At 39.3% G+C, this 16,372-nt stretch overlaps 1 protein-coding gene across 7 annotated transcripts in view; it reads left to right on the top strand.

Moving 5' to 3' along the window:
- RFC1 (replication factor C subunit 1) overlaps positions 1-16,372 on the top strand; it is an 81,765-nt gene that overhangs the window by 64,213 nt on the left and 1,180 nt on the right. For 6 of the 7 annotated variants that reach the window (XM_060148320.1, XM_060148321.1, XM_060148322.1 and 3 more), the window contains 7 exons: positions 8,834-8,929; positions 9,052-9,150; positions 10,338-10,492; positions 10,619-10,736; positions 13,009-13,154; positions 14,478-14,691; positions 15,790-15,981. In XM_060148320.1, the coding sequence (XP_060004303.1) occupies positions 8,834-8,929; positions 9,052-9,150; positions 10,338-10,492; positions 10,619-10,736; positions 13,009-13,154; positions 14,478-14,691; positions 15,790-15,981 (1,020 nt within the window). The remainder of the gene's footprint in view (positions 1-8,833; positions 8,930-9,051; positions 9,151-10,337; positions 10,493-10,618; positions 10,737-13,008; positions 13,155-14,477; positions 14,692-15,789; positions 15,982-16,372) is intronic. The other variant, XM_060148323.1, reaches the window with a different exon arrangement.

Consider the following 16,372-nt stretch of genomic DNA (forward strand, 5'->3'; position numbering starts at 1 on the left):
GCTGTCCAGTTTTCCCAGCACCACTTATTGAAGAGACTGTCTTTTTTCCATTGTATATCTTTGCCTCCTTTGTCATAGATTAGTTGACCATAGATGCATGGGTTTATCTCTGGGCTTTCTATCTTGTTCCATTGTTCTGTGTTTCTGTTTTTGTGCCAGTACCATATTGTCGTGATTACTGTAGCTTTGTAGTATAGTCTGAAGTCAGGGAGTCTGATCCCTCCAGCTCCGTTTTTTTCCCTCAAGACTGCTTTGGCTATTTGGGATCTTTTGTATCTCCATACAAATTTTAAGATGATTTGTTCTAGTTCCATAAAAAATGCCATTGGTAATTTGATAGGGGTTGCATTGAATCTGTTGATTGCTTTGGGTAGTATAGTCATTTTCACAATATTTATTCTTCCAATCCAAGAACATGGTATATCTCTCCATCTGTTGGTATCATCTTTAATTTCTTTCATCAGTGTCTTATAGTTTTCTGCATACAGGTCTTTTGTCTCCCTAGGTAGGTTTATTCCTAGGTATTTTATTCTTTTTGTTGCAGTGGTAAATGGGAGTGTTTCCATAATTTCTCTTTCAGATTTTTCATCATTAGTGTATAGGAATGCAAGAGATTTCTGTGCATTAATTTTGTATCCTGCAGTGTTACCAAATTCATTGATTAGCTCTAGTAATTTTCTGGTGGCATTTTTAGGATTCTCTATGTATAGTATCATGTCATCTGCAAACAGTGACAGTTTTACTACTTCTTTTCCAATGTGTATTCCTTTTTTTTCTTTTTCTTTTCTGATTGCTGTGGCTAGGACTTCCAAAACTATGTTGAATAATAGTGGTGAGAGTGGACATCCTTGTTTGTTCCTGATCTTAGAGGAAATGCTTTCAGTTTTTCACCATTGAGAATGATGTTTGCTGTGGGTTTGTTGTATATGGCCTTTATTATGTTGAGGTAGGTTCCCTCTATGCCCACTTTCTGGAGAGTTTTTATCATAAATGGGTGTTGAATTTTGTCAAAAGCTTTTTCTGCATCTATTGAGATGATCATATGGTTTTTATTCTCCAGTTTGTTAATATGGTGTATCACACTGATTGATTTGTGTATATTGTAGAATGCTTGCATCCCTGGGATAAATTCCACTTGATCATGGTGTATGATCCTTTTAATGTGTTGTTGTATTCTGTTTGCTAGTATTTTGTTGAGCATTTTTGCATCTATATTCACTAGTGATATTAGTCTGTAATTTTCTTTTTTTGTAGTATCTTTGTCTGGTTTTGGTATCAGGGTGATGGTGGCCTCATAGAATGAGTTTGGGAGTGTTCCTTCGTCTGCAGTTTTTTGGAAGAGTTTAAGAAGGATGGGTGTTAGCTCTTCTCTAAATGTTTGATAGAATTCACCTGTGAAGCCATCTGGTCCTGGACTTCTGTCTGTCGGAAGATTTTTAATCACAGTTTCAATTTCATTACTTGTGATTGGTCTGTTCATATTTTCTTTCTTCCTGGTTCAATCTTGGAAGGTTATACCTTGCTAAGAATTTGTCCATTTCTTCCAGGTTGTCCATTTTATTGGCATAGAGTTGCTTGTAGTAATCTCTCATGATCTTTTGTATTTCTGCAGTGTCAGTTGTTACTTCTCCTTTTTCATTTCTAATTCTATTGATTTGAGTCTTCTCCCTTTTTTTTCTTGATGAGTCTGGCTAATGGTTTATCAATTTTGTTTATCTTCTCAAAGAACCAGCTTTTAGTTTTATTGATCTTTGCTATTTTCCTTGTTTCTGTTTCATTTATTTCTGCTCTGATCTTTATGATTTCTTTCCTTCTGCTACCTTTGGGGTTTTTTTGTTCTTCTTTCTCTAATTGCTTTAGGTGCAAGGTTAGGTTGTTTATTCGAAATGTTTCCTGTTTCTTAAGGTAGGATTGTATTGCTATAAACTTCCCTCTTAGAACGGCTTTTGCTGCATCCCATAGGTTTTGGATCGTCGTGTCTCCATTGTCATTTGTTTTAGGTATTTTTTGATTTCTTCAGTGATCACTTCGTTATTAAGTAGTGTATTGTTTAGCCTCCATGTGTTTGTATTTTTTACAGATCTTTTCCTGTAATTGATATCTAGTCTCATAGCGTTGTGGTCGGAAAAGATACTTGATACAATTTCAATTTTCTTAAATTTACCAAGGCTTGATTTGTGACCCAAGATACGATCTATCCTGGAGAATGTTCCATGAGCACTTGAGAAAAATGTGTATTCTGTTGTTTTTGGATGGAATGTCCTATAAATATCAATTAAGTCCATCTTGTTTAATGTATCATTTAAAGCTTGTGTTTCCTTATTTATTTTCATTTTGGATGATCTGTCCATTGGTGGAAGTGGGGTGTTAAAGTCCCCTTCTATGAATGTGTTACTACTGATTTCCCCTTTTATAGCTGTTAGTATTTGCCTTATGTATTGAGGTGCTCCTATGTTGGGTGCATAAATATTTACAATTGTTATATCTTCTTCTTGGATCGATCCCTTGATCATTATGTAGTGTCCTTCTTTGTCTCTTCTAATAGTCGTTATTTTAAAGTCTATTTTGCCTGATACGAGAATTGCTACTCCAGCTTTCTTTTGGTTTCCATTTGCATGAAATACCTTTTTCCATCCCCTTACTTTCAGTCTGTATGTGTCTCTAGGTCTGAAGTGGGTCTCTTGTAGACAGCAAATATATGCGTCTTGTTTTTGTATCCATTCAGCCAATCTGTGTCTTTTGGTAGGAGCATTTAGTCCATTTACATTTAAGGTAATTATCGATATGTATGTTCCCATTCCCATTTTCTTAATTGTTTTGGGTTCGTTATTGTAGGTCTTTTCCTTCTCTTGTGTTTCTTGCCTAAAGAAGTTCCCTTAGCATTTGTTGTAAAGCTGGTTTGGTGGTGCAGAACTCTCAGCTTTTGCTTGTCTGTAAAGGTTTTGATTTCTCCATCAAATCTGAGTGAGATCCTTGCTGGGTAGAGTAATCTTGGTTGCAGGTTTTTCTCCTTCATCGCTTTAAATATGTCCTGCCAGTCCCTTCTGGCTTGCAGAGTTGCTGCTGAAAGATCAGCTGTTAACCTTATGGGGATTCTTTGTGTGTTATTTGTTGTTTTACCCTTGCTGCTTTTAATATGTTTTCTTTGTATTTAATTTTTGACAGTTTGATTAATATGTGTCTTGGTGTATTTCTCCTTGGATTTATCCTGTATGGGACGCTCTGTGCTTCCTGGGCTTGATTAACTATTTCCTTTCCCATATTAGGGAAGTTTTCAACTATAATCTCTTCAAATATTTTCTCAGTCCCTTTCTTTTTCTCTTCTTCTTCTGGAACCCCTATAATTCGAATGTTGGTGCGTTTAATGTTGTCCCAGAGGTCTCTGAGACTGTCCTCAGTTCTTTTCATTCCTTTTTCTTTATTCTGCTCTGCAGTAGTTATTTCCACTATTTTATCTTCTAGGTCACTTATCCGTTCTTCTGCCTCAGTTATTCTGCTATTGGTCCCATCTAGAGTATTTTTAATTTCATTTATTGTGTTGTTCATTGTTGTTCGTTTCATCTTTAGTTCTTCTAGGTCCTTGTTAAATGTTTCTTGCATTTTGTCTATTTCCTAGATTTTGGATCATCTTTACTATCATTATTCTGAATTCTTTTTCAGGTAGACTGCCTATTTCCTCTTCATTTATTAGGTCTGGTGGGTTTTTATCTTGCTCCTTCATCTGCTGTGTGTTTTTCTGTCTTCTCATTTTGCTTATCTTACTGTGTTTGGGGGTCTCCTTTTTGCAGGCTGCAGGTTCGTAGTTCCCGTTGTTTTTGGTGTCTGTCCCCAGTGGCTGAGGTTGGTTCAGTGGGCTGTGACGGCTTCCTGGTGGAGGGGACTAGTGCCTGTGTTCTGGTGGATGAGGCTGGATCTTTCTTTCTGGTGTGCAGGTCCACGTCTGGTGGTGTGTTTTGGGGTGTCTGTGGCCTTATGATTTTAGGCAGCCTCTCTGCTAATGGGTGGGGTTGTGTTCCTGTCTTGCTCATTGTTTGTCATAGGGTGTCCAGCACTGTAGCTTGCTCGTCATTGAGTGAAGCTGGGTGCTGGTGTTGAGATGGAGATCTCTGGGAGATTTTCGCCGTTTGATATTATGTGGAGCTGGGAGGTCTCTTGTGGACTGGTGTCCTGAAGTTGGCTCTCCCACCTCAGAGGCACAGCACTGACTCCTGGCTGCAGCACCAAGAGCCTTTCATCAACACAGCTTAGAATAAAAGGGAGGAAAAGTAGAAAGAAAGATACAAAAACAAAGAGAGAAAGAAAGAAAGGAAAAGAAAAGAAAGAAAGAAAGGAAAAGAAAGAAGAGAAAGAAAGAAAGAAAGAAAGGGAGGGAAGGAGGAAGGAAGGAAGGAGGGAAGGAAGCAAAAAAAGAAAGAAAGAAGTAAAGTAAAATAAAATAAAGTAAGATAAAATATAATAAAGTTATTAAAATAAAAAATAATTATTAAGAAAAAAATTAAAAAAACCAAAAAAAACTGGATGGATAGAACCCTAGGACAAATGGTGGAAGCAAAGCTATACAGACAAAAATCTCACACAGAAGCATAGACATACACACTCACAAAAAGAGGAAAAGGGGAAAAATTAATAAATCTTGCTCTCAAAGTCTACCTCCTCAATTTGGGATGATTCGTTGTCTAAAGGAGGGAAGGAAGGAAAGAAAGAAAGAAGATAAAGTAAAATAAAATAAAGTTATTAAAATAAAAAATATTAAGAAAAAAACAACAACAAAACCTTGACGGATAGAACCCTAGGACAAATGGTGGAAGCAAAGCTAGACGGACAAAATCTCACACAGAGCATACACATACACACTCACAAAAAGAGGAAAAGGGGAAAAAATCATAAATCTTTCCCTCAAAGTCTACCTCTTCAATTTGGGATGATTCGTTTTCTATTCATGTATTCCACAGATGCAGGGTACATCAAGTTGATTGTGGAGCTTTAATCTGCTGCTTCTGAGGCTGCTGGGAGAGATTTCCCTTTCTCTTCTTTGTTCTCACAGCTCCCAGGGGCTCAGCTTTGGATTTGGCCCTGCCTCTGCGTGTAGGTCGCTGGAGGGCGTCTGTTCTTCGCTCAGACAGGACTGGGTTAAAGAGGAGCTGCTTCGGGGGCTCTGGCTCACTCAGTCCGGGGGGAGGGAGGGGTGCGGATGTGGGGCGCGACTGCGTCGGCAGAGGCGAGCAGGACGCTGCACCAGCCGGAGGCGCGCCCTGCGTTCTCCCGGGGAAGTTGTCTCTGGATCCCGGGACCCTGGCAGTGGTGGGCTGCACAGGCTCCCGGGAGGGGAGGTGTGGATAGTGCCCTGTGCTCGCACACAGGTTTCTTGGTGGCGGCAGCAGCAGCCTTAGCGTCTCATGCCCATCTCTGGGGTCCGCGCTGTTAGCCGCGGCTCACGCCCGTCTCTGGAGCTCCTTTAAGCAGCGCTCAGCGCTCTTAATCCCCTCTCCTTGCGCACCAGGAAACAAAGAGGGAAGAAAAAGTCTCTTGCCTCTTCGGCAGGTCCAGACTTTTCCCCGGACTCCCTCCCGGCTAGCCGTGGTGCACTAGCCCCCTTCAGGCTGTGTTCACGCCGCCAACCCCAGTCCTCTCTCTGCGCTCCGACCGAAGCCCGAGCCTCAGCTCGCAGCCCCGCCCGCCCCAGCGGGTGAGCAGACAAGCCTCTCAGGCTGGTGAGTGCCGGTCGGCACCGATCCTCTGTGCGGGAATCTCCCCGCTTTGCCCTGTGCACCCGTTGCTGTGCTCTCCTCCGTGGCTCCGAAGCTCCCCCCCTCCGCCACCTGCAGTCTCCGCCCGCGAAGGGGCTTCCTAGTGTGTGGTAACCTTTCCTCCTTCACAGCTCCCTCCCACTGGTGCAGGTCCCGTCCCTGTTCTTTTTATTTATTTATAAATAAATATATTTATAATTTATTCTTTTTTCTTTGTTTATTCTTTTCTGTTTATTCTTTTTTCTTTTGCCCTACCCAGGTACGTGGGGAGTTTCTTGCCTTTTGGGAGGTCTGAGGTCTTCTGCCAGCGTTCAGTAGGTGTTCTGTAGGCATTGTTCCACGTGTAGATGTATTTCTGGTGTATCTGTGGGGAGGAAGGTGATCTGTGCGTCTTACTCTTCCACCGTCTTCCCCTCGTCCATTTCTAATTTTATTGATTTGAGTCCTCTCCCTCTTTTTCTTGATGAGTCTGGCTAATGGTTTATCAATTTTGTTTATCTTCTCAAAGAACCAGCTTTTAGTTTTATTGATCTTTGCTATTGTTTTCCTTGTTTCTGTTTCATTTATTTCTGCTCTGATCTTTATGATTTCTTTCCTTCTGCTATCTTTGGGTTTCGTTTGTTCTTCTTTCTCTAGTTCCTTGAGGTGTAAGGTTAGATTGTTTATTTGAGATTTTTCTTGTTTCTTGAGGTAGGCTTGTATGGTTATAACCTTCCCTCTTAGAACTGCTTTTGCTGCATCCCATAGGTTTTGGATTGTCGTGCTTTCATTGTCATTTGTCTATAGGTATGTTTTGATTTCCTCTTTGTTTTCTTCAGTGATCTCTTGGTTATTAATCTCATAGCATTGTGGTCAGAAAAGATGCTTGATATGATTTCAATTTTCTTAAATTTACTGAGGCTTGATTTGTGACCCAAGATGTCAGCTAGCCTGGAGAATGTTCCATACACAGTTGAGAAGAAAGTGTAGTCTGCTGTTTTTGGATGGAATGTCCTATAAATATCAATTAAATCTATCTGGTCTATTGTGTCTTTTAAAGCTTCTGTTTCCTTATTTATTTTCATTTTGGATGATCTGTCCATTGGTGTAAGTGAGGTGTTAAAGTCCCCCAGTATTATTGTGTTACTGTAGATTTCGTCTTCTATAGCTCTTAGCAGTTGCCTTATGTATTGATGTGCTCCTATGTTGGTTGCTTATATATTTATAATTTTTATATCTTCTTCTTGGATTGATCCCTTGATCATTATGTAGTGTCCTTATTTGTTTCTTGTCATGTTCTTTATTTTACAGTCTATGTTATCTGATATGAGTATTGCTACTCCAGCTTTCTTTTGATTTTCATTTGCATGGACTATCTTTTTCCATCCCCTCACTTTCAGTCTGAATGTGTACCTAGGTCTGAAGTGGGTCTCTTGTAGACAGTATATATATGGGTCTTGTTTTTGTATCCATTCAGCGAGCATGTGTCTTTTGGTTGGAGCATTTAATCCATTCACGTTTAAGGTAATTATCAATATGTATGTTCCTATTACCATTTTCTTAATTGTTTTGGGTTTGTCTTTGTAGGTCCTTTTCTTCTCTTGTGTTTCCCACTTAGAGAAGTTCCTTTAGCATTTGTTGTAGAGCTGGTTTGGTGGTGCTGAATTCTCCTAGCTTTTGCTTATCTGTAAAGCTTTTGATTTCTCCATCGAATCTGAATGAGATCCTTGCTGGGTAGAGTAATCTTGGTTGTAGTTTCTTCCCTTTCATCACTTTAAGTATATCATGCCACTCCCTTCTGGCTTGTAGAGTTTCTGCTGAGAAATCAGCTGTTAACCTTATGGGAGTTCCCTTGTATGTTATTTGTCATTTTTCCCTTGCTGCTTTCAGTAATTTTTCTTTGTCTTTAATTTTTGCCAGTTTGATTACTATGTGTCTTGGCATGTTTTTCCTTGGGTTTATCCCGTATGGTATTTGCTGTGCTTCCTGGACTTGGGTGGCTATTTCCTTTTCCATGTTAGGGAAGTTTTCGACTATAATCTCTTAAAATATTTCCTCTGGTCCTTTCTGTCTCTCTTCTCCTTCTGGGACCCATATAATGTGAATGTTGTTGCATTTAATGTCCCAGAGGTCTCTTAGGCTGTCTTCATTTCTTTTCATTCTTTTGTCTTTATTCTGTTCCACAGCAGTTAATTCCACCATTCTGTCTTCCAGGTCACTTATCCGTTCTTCTGCCTCAGTTATTCTGTTATTGATTCCTTCTAGTGTAGGTTTTTGTGTTTTTGCGGTACGCGGGCCTCTCACTGTTGTGGCCTCTCCCATTGCGGAGCACAGGCTCCAGATGCGCAGGCTCAGTGGCCATGGCTTACGGGCCCAGCTGCTCCGCGGCATGTGGGATCTTCCCAGACCGGGGCACGAACCCGTGTCTCCTGCGTCGGCAGGTGGACTCTCAACTGCTGCGCCACCAGGGAAGCCCTCTAGTGTAGTTTTCATTTCAGTTACTGTATCGTTCATCTCTGTTTGTTTGTTCTTTAATTCTTCTAGATCTTTGCTAAACATTTCTTGCATCTTCTCGATCTTTGCCTCTGTTCTTTTCCCAGGGTCCTGGATCATCTTCACTATCATTATTCTGAATTCTTTTTCCGGAAGGTTGCCTATGTCCACTTCATTTAGTTGTTTTTCTGGGGTTTTATCTTGTTCCTTCATCTGGTATATAGCCCTCTGCCTTTTCATCTTGTCTATCTTTCTGTGAGTGAAAATATGATTTCTGGGATATATGAGGTTTGGGAAAGGTAATATCCAAGATCCACAACGGCTCTTCAGTTCCACAATTTTACAAGCTCCTAGAAGATTGGAAGTGTCGGCAGAACCTCATCATAAAGCGGAAGTCTTTTCAGATGAAAGCTTTGTAGAAAAATGCCCCATAAGATCTCCAGTCTTCAAAACCTGGAGACTGAAACTTATAATATCCTTTGGGAAAGTGTCATTTTATTTTTTCCATGTTTTCTGGGTCAGTTTTTAAAAGTACATGATAAATATTTTTTAAAAATCTGATTATATGAATTAAAAAAAATGAGTGAAGATTCATTCCCCTTTGTCAATTTCAGGGTGCTATGATGTCTATTGCATTTAAAGAGGGTTTAAAGATCCCCCCTCCAGCTATGAATGAAATAATTTTGGGAGCCAATCAAGATATCAGACAGGTAAATGAGATATATATTATATAACATTGATGATGATTCTGAATGGATGCCTTCAGTGTTTTGGGGATGGGGAGTGGCAGTATTTTCCTGTCTTAACAGTGTCTTACTTGTGATTCTTTCAGGTTTTACACAATCTGAGTATGTGGTGTGCACGAAGTAAAGCACTAACCTATGACCAGGCTAAGGCTGATTCTCTTAGAGCCAAAAAGGATATCAAATTGGTAAAATAAATTTCCACTTCTTAAGTGCCAAAGCACTTCTTTTCCTGTTAGTATTAATTTAAATGAAATAGTTATTATAGTTCCTTGAGCCACCTGTGGAACCTATGGCTATTTATAGTAAGAGATATAGACAGCTGCTAAAAGTGTTTCTAATTCAAATGAATTTTTCCTTACTGGACTGTCAATGTAATTGTAAATTTTGAGAAAGGGAAGTTTTATGCCTCAGTAGTTATGAAATGGCCTTTCTAGAGTCCCTTATATATGGATTTCATGTTTTGAATGGTTTTGGAACTGTTCAGAATAATCTTGTTTCAGTTGGCTTATAGTTTAAATGACCTCTCTGAAACTACAGGTCTGTATCAATTATCTCTGTGTTGTTTCACCTAGTCACCAGTCAGAATTTATTATTACAGTTAGAGCAATGACTAAACAGTATTTTTCCCCTCCCTTCCTCTTTTTAAAAAATCAGTAAACATTTTCAGAGCCATTTTAGGTTCACAGCAAAATCGAGATTGCCTGCATGTCCCCCTGTATAATGTCCCCCACTGTCAACACCCACCACCAGAGCAGCACATTTGTTACAATTGATGACCTACACTGACACACCATTATCACCCACAGTCCATAGTTTAACATTAGGGTTTGCTTTTGGTGGTGTACATTCTATGGGTTTTGACACATATGTAGTGGCCTTTATCCACCATTGTAGTATCATACAGAATACTTTCACTGCCCCAAAAATGCTCTTTGCTTTGCCTGTTCATCCCTCCCTTCCTCCAGCCCCTGGTAACCACTAATCTTTTTACTGTCTCCATAGTTTCACCTTTTTCAGAATGTCATATAGTTGGAGTCTAGTATGTCATCTTTTCAGATTGACTTCTTTCACTTAGTAATATACGTTTAAGGTTTCTCCACATCTTTTCATGGCTTTATAAGTCATTTCTTTTTATGTGGATATGTTTTCAGTTCACTTGGGTAAATACCAAGGAGCGGAGTTGCTGGATGGTATGTTAAGAATATATTTAGTTTTGTAAGAGACTGCCGATCTGTCTTCCAAAGTGACTGTACCATCTTGCACTCCTACCAGTAGTGAGAGTTTCTGTTTCTCCACATCTTAGCTAGCATTTGGTGTTGTCAGTGTTTTGGTTATTGGTCATTCTACTAGGTATGTCCCTCTCTCTTTTTAGGGCCCATTTGATGTTGCCCGGAAAGTGTTTGTAACTGGAGAGGAGACTGCTCATATGTCACTTGTGGACAAATTAGATCTCTTTTTTTATGATTATTCAATAGCACCCCTCTTTGTCCAGGAGAACTACATACATGTGAAGCCTGTAGCCGCAGGGTGAGTGTTCAGAGCTAATGAGGGGTAGAATTAGTACCCCTCCAAGCCCTACGAAGGCCAGATACCTGGGAGGGAGGGGTGTGAAGTGTGGACAGTGGTGTAATTTGGACTGGTTTATTCCTGCAGGGGTGACATGAAAAAGCACTTGATGCTTTTAAGCAGAGCAGCAGACAGCATATCTGATGGTGACCTAGTGGACCGTCAGATCCGGAATAAGCAAAACTGGAGTCTTCTGCCCACACAGGTAAGCATAGGGCTTTCCTTAAAGCGCAGACCCTGCTTTAGTTAGAACAAAATAGCTTTTAGCTCCTGTAATTATTTGAAATACCAGATAAACATTATGTCTCTTAATGGCAAAAAATATAATCTGTTATAGATTAAAGTACCTTGTAGTCACTATTATCTATTTCTTAATCTACTCTTATTTTTCAATGTTTTTAATGTAAATGGACATATGGAACTAGGAATGTCAGATTTTGGTCATAACTAAGATGTAAGTCAAAAGTTTCATTTGCTCTCTTTTACCTTAAGAATCCATTTCCTTTTTGTCATTCTTGGCTCTCCCAGATTGTTACTAAGTAGCTCATCCCTGAAGAAATGCAACCAGGGCAGGTTCGCAGCCATTTTTCTGATATATGAATTCTGATTTTCTTTATTCTTCCTTGCTGCAGAGGCAGCTTTGTATTGGGTACTTTATTTAGGTTGATATCTTTTACTCAAAACAGAGTTTTGCAAACTTCCATAATTAAGACTGGTTATTTATTCTTGAGTTTTGCATATTTATGTAATATTGACGTAACAAGCAAGGGACTTCTGGAGGTCTACTCTTCTTTTAAAGATTCCTTTCTCTTATGTTTTAAAAGTGTTCATTTTTTTTTGTACCTAATAATTATACCTATGAGAATTTATCCTGAAGAAATAATGTTAAACACAGGAAGAGCTTAATGTGCAAAAATACTTCTTAAAGCAGGGGTCCCCAACCTTTTTGGCACCAGGGACCAGTTTCATGGAAGACAGTTTTTCCACGGATGGTGGGGGTGGGGGGATGGTTTTGGGATGATTCAAGCACATTACATTTATTGTGTACTTTATTTCTATTATTGTTACATTGTAATATATAATGGAATAATTATACAACTCACCATAATGCAGAATCAGTGGGAGCCCTGAGCTTGTTTTCCTGCAACTAGATGGTCCCATCTGGGGGTGATGGGACTGCCTCAGCTCCACCTCAGATCACCAGGCATTAGATTCTCATAAGGAGCGCATAACCTAGATCCCTCACGTGCACAGTTCACAGTATGGTTCACACTCCTATGAGAATCTAATGCCACCACTGATCTGACAGGAGGTGGAGCTCAGGCAGTAATGCGAGTGATGGGGAGCGGCTGTAAATACAGATGAAGCTTCGCTCGCTTGCCCGCCGCTCACCTCCTGCTGTGCAGCCCGGTTCCTACTGATACCGGTGTGTGGCTCGGGGGTTGGGGACCCCTGCCCTAAAGCATTAATTTTGATAGCAAGAAATGGGAGAAAATCTCCATGTTCAGCAATAGGAGTCTGATTAATTATGGTAAATCCTCTTGATGGAACATTATGCAGCCTTTAAAATTACTTGTAAAGATGATCTAATATAAAAAATACTTATGAGAGAATATTATTAGAACAAAGCAGGACACAAGATCTATGTATGATTCCAACCTTTAAAAAAGTAAAAACCCTGGGACTTCCTTGGTGGCGCAGTGGTTAAGAATCCGCCTGCCAATGCAGGGGACATGGGTTTGAGCCCTGGTCCGGGAAGATCCCACATGCCATGGAGCACCTAAGCCTGTTCACCACAACTACTGAGCCTGTGCTCTAGAGCCCATGAGCCACAACTACTGAAGCCTGCACACCTAGAGCCCATGCTTCACAACAAGAGAAGCCACCGCAATGAGAAGCCCATGCACCGCAGAGTAGCCCACACTTACTGCAACTAGAGAAAGCCCACAACGAAGACCTAACACAGCCAAAAATAAATAAATTTATATATATAAAAAAGGTAAAAACCCTGGATATAGAAGATATCCAAGGATACCTTTAAAAAAAACTTTTCTCAAGCGTCAGTTTACTTAATTCTCTAATTATTAGATTTTCCATGCTTTGATCCACCTGGTTTATTGATATCTTATGTTGAAGACAATCATATTCCTCTTAAACAGTTTTTTCTATAACACTGGCATTGTGAGGTTACTGGTGTATGTTGAGATCAGTTGGCTGAGGAGTCTGTGTTGGCTAGATGATCTGTGAGGGCCATAACATGTTTTGGACCAAGGCATTTACTGCAATTAATTGTTTTCTCAAGTTGAAGTTTCCCATACCAACAGATGAGGGAGAGAGGGAAGGGGCCTATCTTGGAATTAGGTACCGGGAGCAATGTTACTGCATTTTCCGGAGACTGCTTGGAAGCCAACAGCTGCTAAAGAAGCAACTTAACTCAGTACTGAATTTAACTTGTGGACTGCAATTAATTTTTTCAGGCCATTTATGCCAGTGTTCTTCCTGGAGAGTTAATGAGGGGGTACATGACCCAGTTTCCTACCTTCCCAAGTTGGTTGGGGAAGCACTCATCTATGGGCAAACACGATCGTATTGTTCAGGACCTAGCATTGCATATGAGTCTCAGGTAAGCGGGGTATTACTCTATGTGTGGCATTTTATCAGGGTAGTATATCTAACCTTTAATAAGGATAGCATGAGTCACAAAGATTTGTGTTTTAGTTTTGATTTCATTACTAACTAGATAAGTGAACATGGATAAGTTCACGGCCCTGAGTTTTATTATCTGTAACTGGTATGACACTCGTTTTATTACTTAAAAGGATACTTTGGAGAATAAAGCCAGATGGTAGATGTGCCATAATGTTAAGATAAGTTTTAAAGCTATATAAATCTGAGGTACTGCTATTATTTATTGTTATTGTGACTGTGCCTATTACTAGTAGGCATACATAATATATTGGCCTCCAAATAAATTAATAGGAAAAAGGGAACTATTTAAATACATGAACTAGTTTTTGCCTCCTATCCTAATAGTAAACTGACCTAGTCATTTGGGACAGGGGGATACAGTTTAGCGTATTACAGAAGGTGGATACTCAGATGATTGAAAACCAATGTCCTTGGAGAAGTTTAAGGACGTTCAAAAATTCTTAATTTTGTTAAATTTTTTACAGTTTAGAAACTTAGAAATGTGCTTGCATACAAATATTAAGTGAACTTTAGGGATTCATTTTTAACCATGAAGAACTACTTAAGCAATCTTATTTTCCTTTCTAGTCCCTGGAAAGAATATTAATATTAGTCTAACCTTAACTTTTGTTTAAAACTGAACTGAGATGTTCCTTTCTTCTGTTCCTGTAGAATTCTGCTTCCTACTATGATCCCTCTTCGTAGTTTATGGTGTGGGTCATTTTTTTGCCACCCCATGTTAGTTTTCTATTGCTGCTATAGCAAATTACCAAAACATACTGGCTTAAAACAACACAAATTTATTCCCATCTTGAGATGGGAAGATTACCCTGGATTATCTGATGGGCCCAATGTAATCGTAAGTGTTTTTACAAAAAAAAAAAAAGGAGTGGTGGAGGTAGGCAGCAGCATCAGTCAGAGAGATGTGAAGATGTTGCGCTCCCACTGCTGGCTTTGAACATGGAGAAAGGGACCATGAGCCAAGAGATACAGGTGGCCTCTAGAAGCTTGAAAGGGCTCTTCTCATAGCTCAAGCTGAAGGCCTGTCTTTCAGCTCCTTTCCTATTCCCTGCCCACCACTTTTTCAAGGTGATGTATCACTTTGCCCTGGGGTGTGCCTCTTTGATGTTTCCACTATATTTGTGTAGATACATTGTGTAGATACATTAACATTATTAAAAGTGGATTAAACTCCAGCAAACTATGAGTTGGTGGTAGCTTGCCATTGATTACAGTGTATCTTTTGTTTTGGTTTAAGAACTTACTCCAGCAAAAGGACTGTAAACGTGGATTATCTGTCCCATATAAGGGATGCACTTGTACAGCCCTTGACCTCACAAGGGATAGAAGGAGTACAGGATGTTGTTGCTCTTATGGACGCGTATTATTTGATGAAAGAAGACTTTGAGAATATCATGGAAATCAGCAGCTGGGGAGACAGACCTAGTCCCTTCTCCAAGCTGGATCCCAAGGTAAATTGTGTACCCCACTGGTTCTCCATCATTTTGTAATTACCGTGTTACTAGGAGTACTTCAGAGATGTTTTAGATGTTTTTAAAAGTTTAATTTCTTTTCTTAAATGCTTTTTACTTATGGTCTGTGCTTTCCAAAGATACTATTTGAGTACGATATTAAGAGTAGACTTTGGGATTTGACTTTTATAATTTATAGTTTTATCTTTGCCTTATCCTGCATGGAAAAGCAAGGTGTGAAATCTGAGGAGCAAATGTAGATGTATTCCTTACAAGGATAGGCAGATGAGCCTGGGGAAGTAAAAGTGAGGTGGTGGGAATGCATTATGAAAAGAAGTGTTTACTGGCTGAGCATTTTTAGACTTTTTCTTAGGCTGCCTAATCTGTGTTTTAGTGTATTTATTACAGTTGGACAATCTATTATGTAATGATGTATCCCCTACTTTATATAGTGAACATGAAAAAACTAAAGTGACGTAACATGAGTTTGTGGTATCTAATATGTCACCCTTGTGCTTGTTTACTTGGTGCTGTTCTAGAAGACATGTTCTCTGTGGCTTGTCTTCTCTAGAATTTTGACCTGACTACGGGTATGATGACTATCGGTAAATTCTCACAAGAGACATTCATTGTTAGAATTTGTGGACTAATTCTACAGTTAGGTTTAGAAGCTTGAGGTTAAGGCTTTTCAAGTTACTATTTTATGGTAATTAAAGGCCAACTTTAACTTGTACTTTATTGTAAGCCTTTTTTGATTTATTGGTTCACTGACTAACTTTGCTTGTCACTTTGTAGAACTGCAGAGAACACTGAATAGAAAAAAGTTGATGACTTAAAGTGACTTTAAAAAACCTGCCTAATGTTCCCAAATACTGATTCTTATTTTTTGAGTCATGGCTCTATGAAGAATGTCATTAAAAATATGGAACTTCTCCATAGGAAAATGCATATAGATATACTTACATGTACATGCATACATATTTTACAAACAATTTCAAGGGGCTCCTAGGGTCTCTCAGAGCCTCTAGGCCTACAGAGTTTAAAGGGGTTGTTTGGCAGTTAGAGTTTTAAAAACCTCCCTCTATTCCTTTTGTGTAGGTGAAAGCAGCCTTCACAAGAACTTACAATAAGGAAGTCCACCTTATTCCGTATTCACTCCAGGCAGTAAAGACACACAGACACAGCACAGGCCCAGCGCTGGATGCTGAATACAATGAAGAGTTAAATGAAGATGACTCTCAGTCTGATGAGAAAGACCAGGACACTTTGGAAACTGATGCTATGATCAAGGTAGTATTTTCATCTGCAAATAGGAGAAGCTATGATACTCCCTCAAAATAGCTTATCTTGTGTATAACTTGCCTTTTGAAATTATTCAGAGCCTGTTTAGCAAGTAACAGAGGAAGCTGAAAATACTTTTTGTTTTGTTCATCACAGTTCCGAGGGTGAAGAAGGTGTAGATTTCATTTTTATAAACAGTCAACTTCTTATAACAGTGGAAGAGCCAGACAGCAAAAAAATAGGCCATCATATTGATGGTCATATGCTGTGTTGGAAAAAGGACTATTTTTTTTTATTTGCCATTGGTGTGTGCTTTACCCACAGACACATTTTCATAGCATAATCAAGAAAAGCATTTTTAATGAAACCATTTCTCCTTTCTGTTATTTATTTTTTGCTA

Source organism: Lagenorhynchus albirostris, chromosome 4, assembly GCF_949774975.1.
Source record: "Lagenorhynchus albirostris chromosome 4, mLagAlb1.1, whole genome shotgun sequence".
NCBI classification, from domain to species: domain Eukaryota; kingdom Metazoa; phylum Chordata; class Mammalia; order Artiodactyla; family Delphinidae; genus Lagenorhynchus; species Lagenorhynchus albirostris.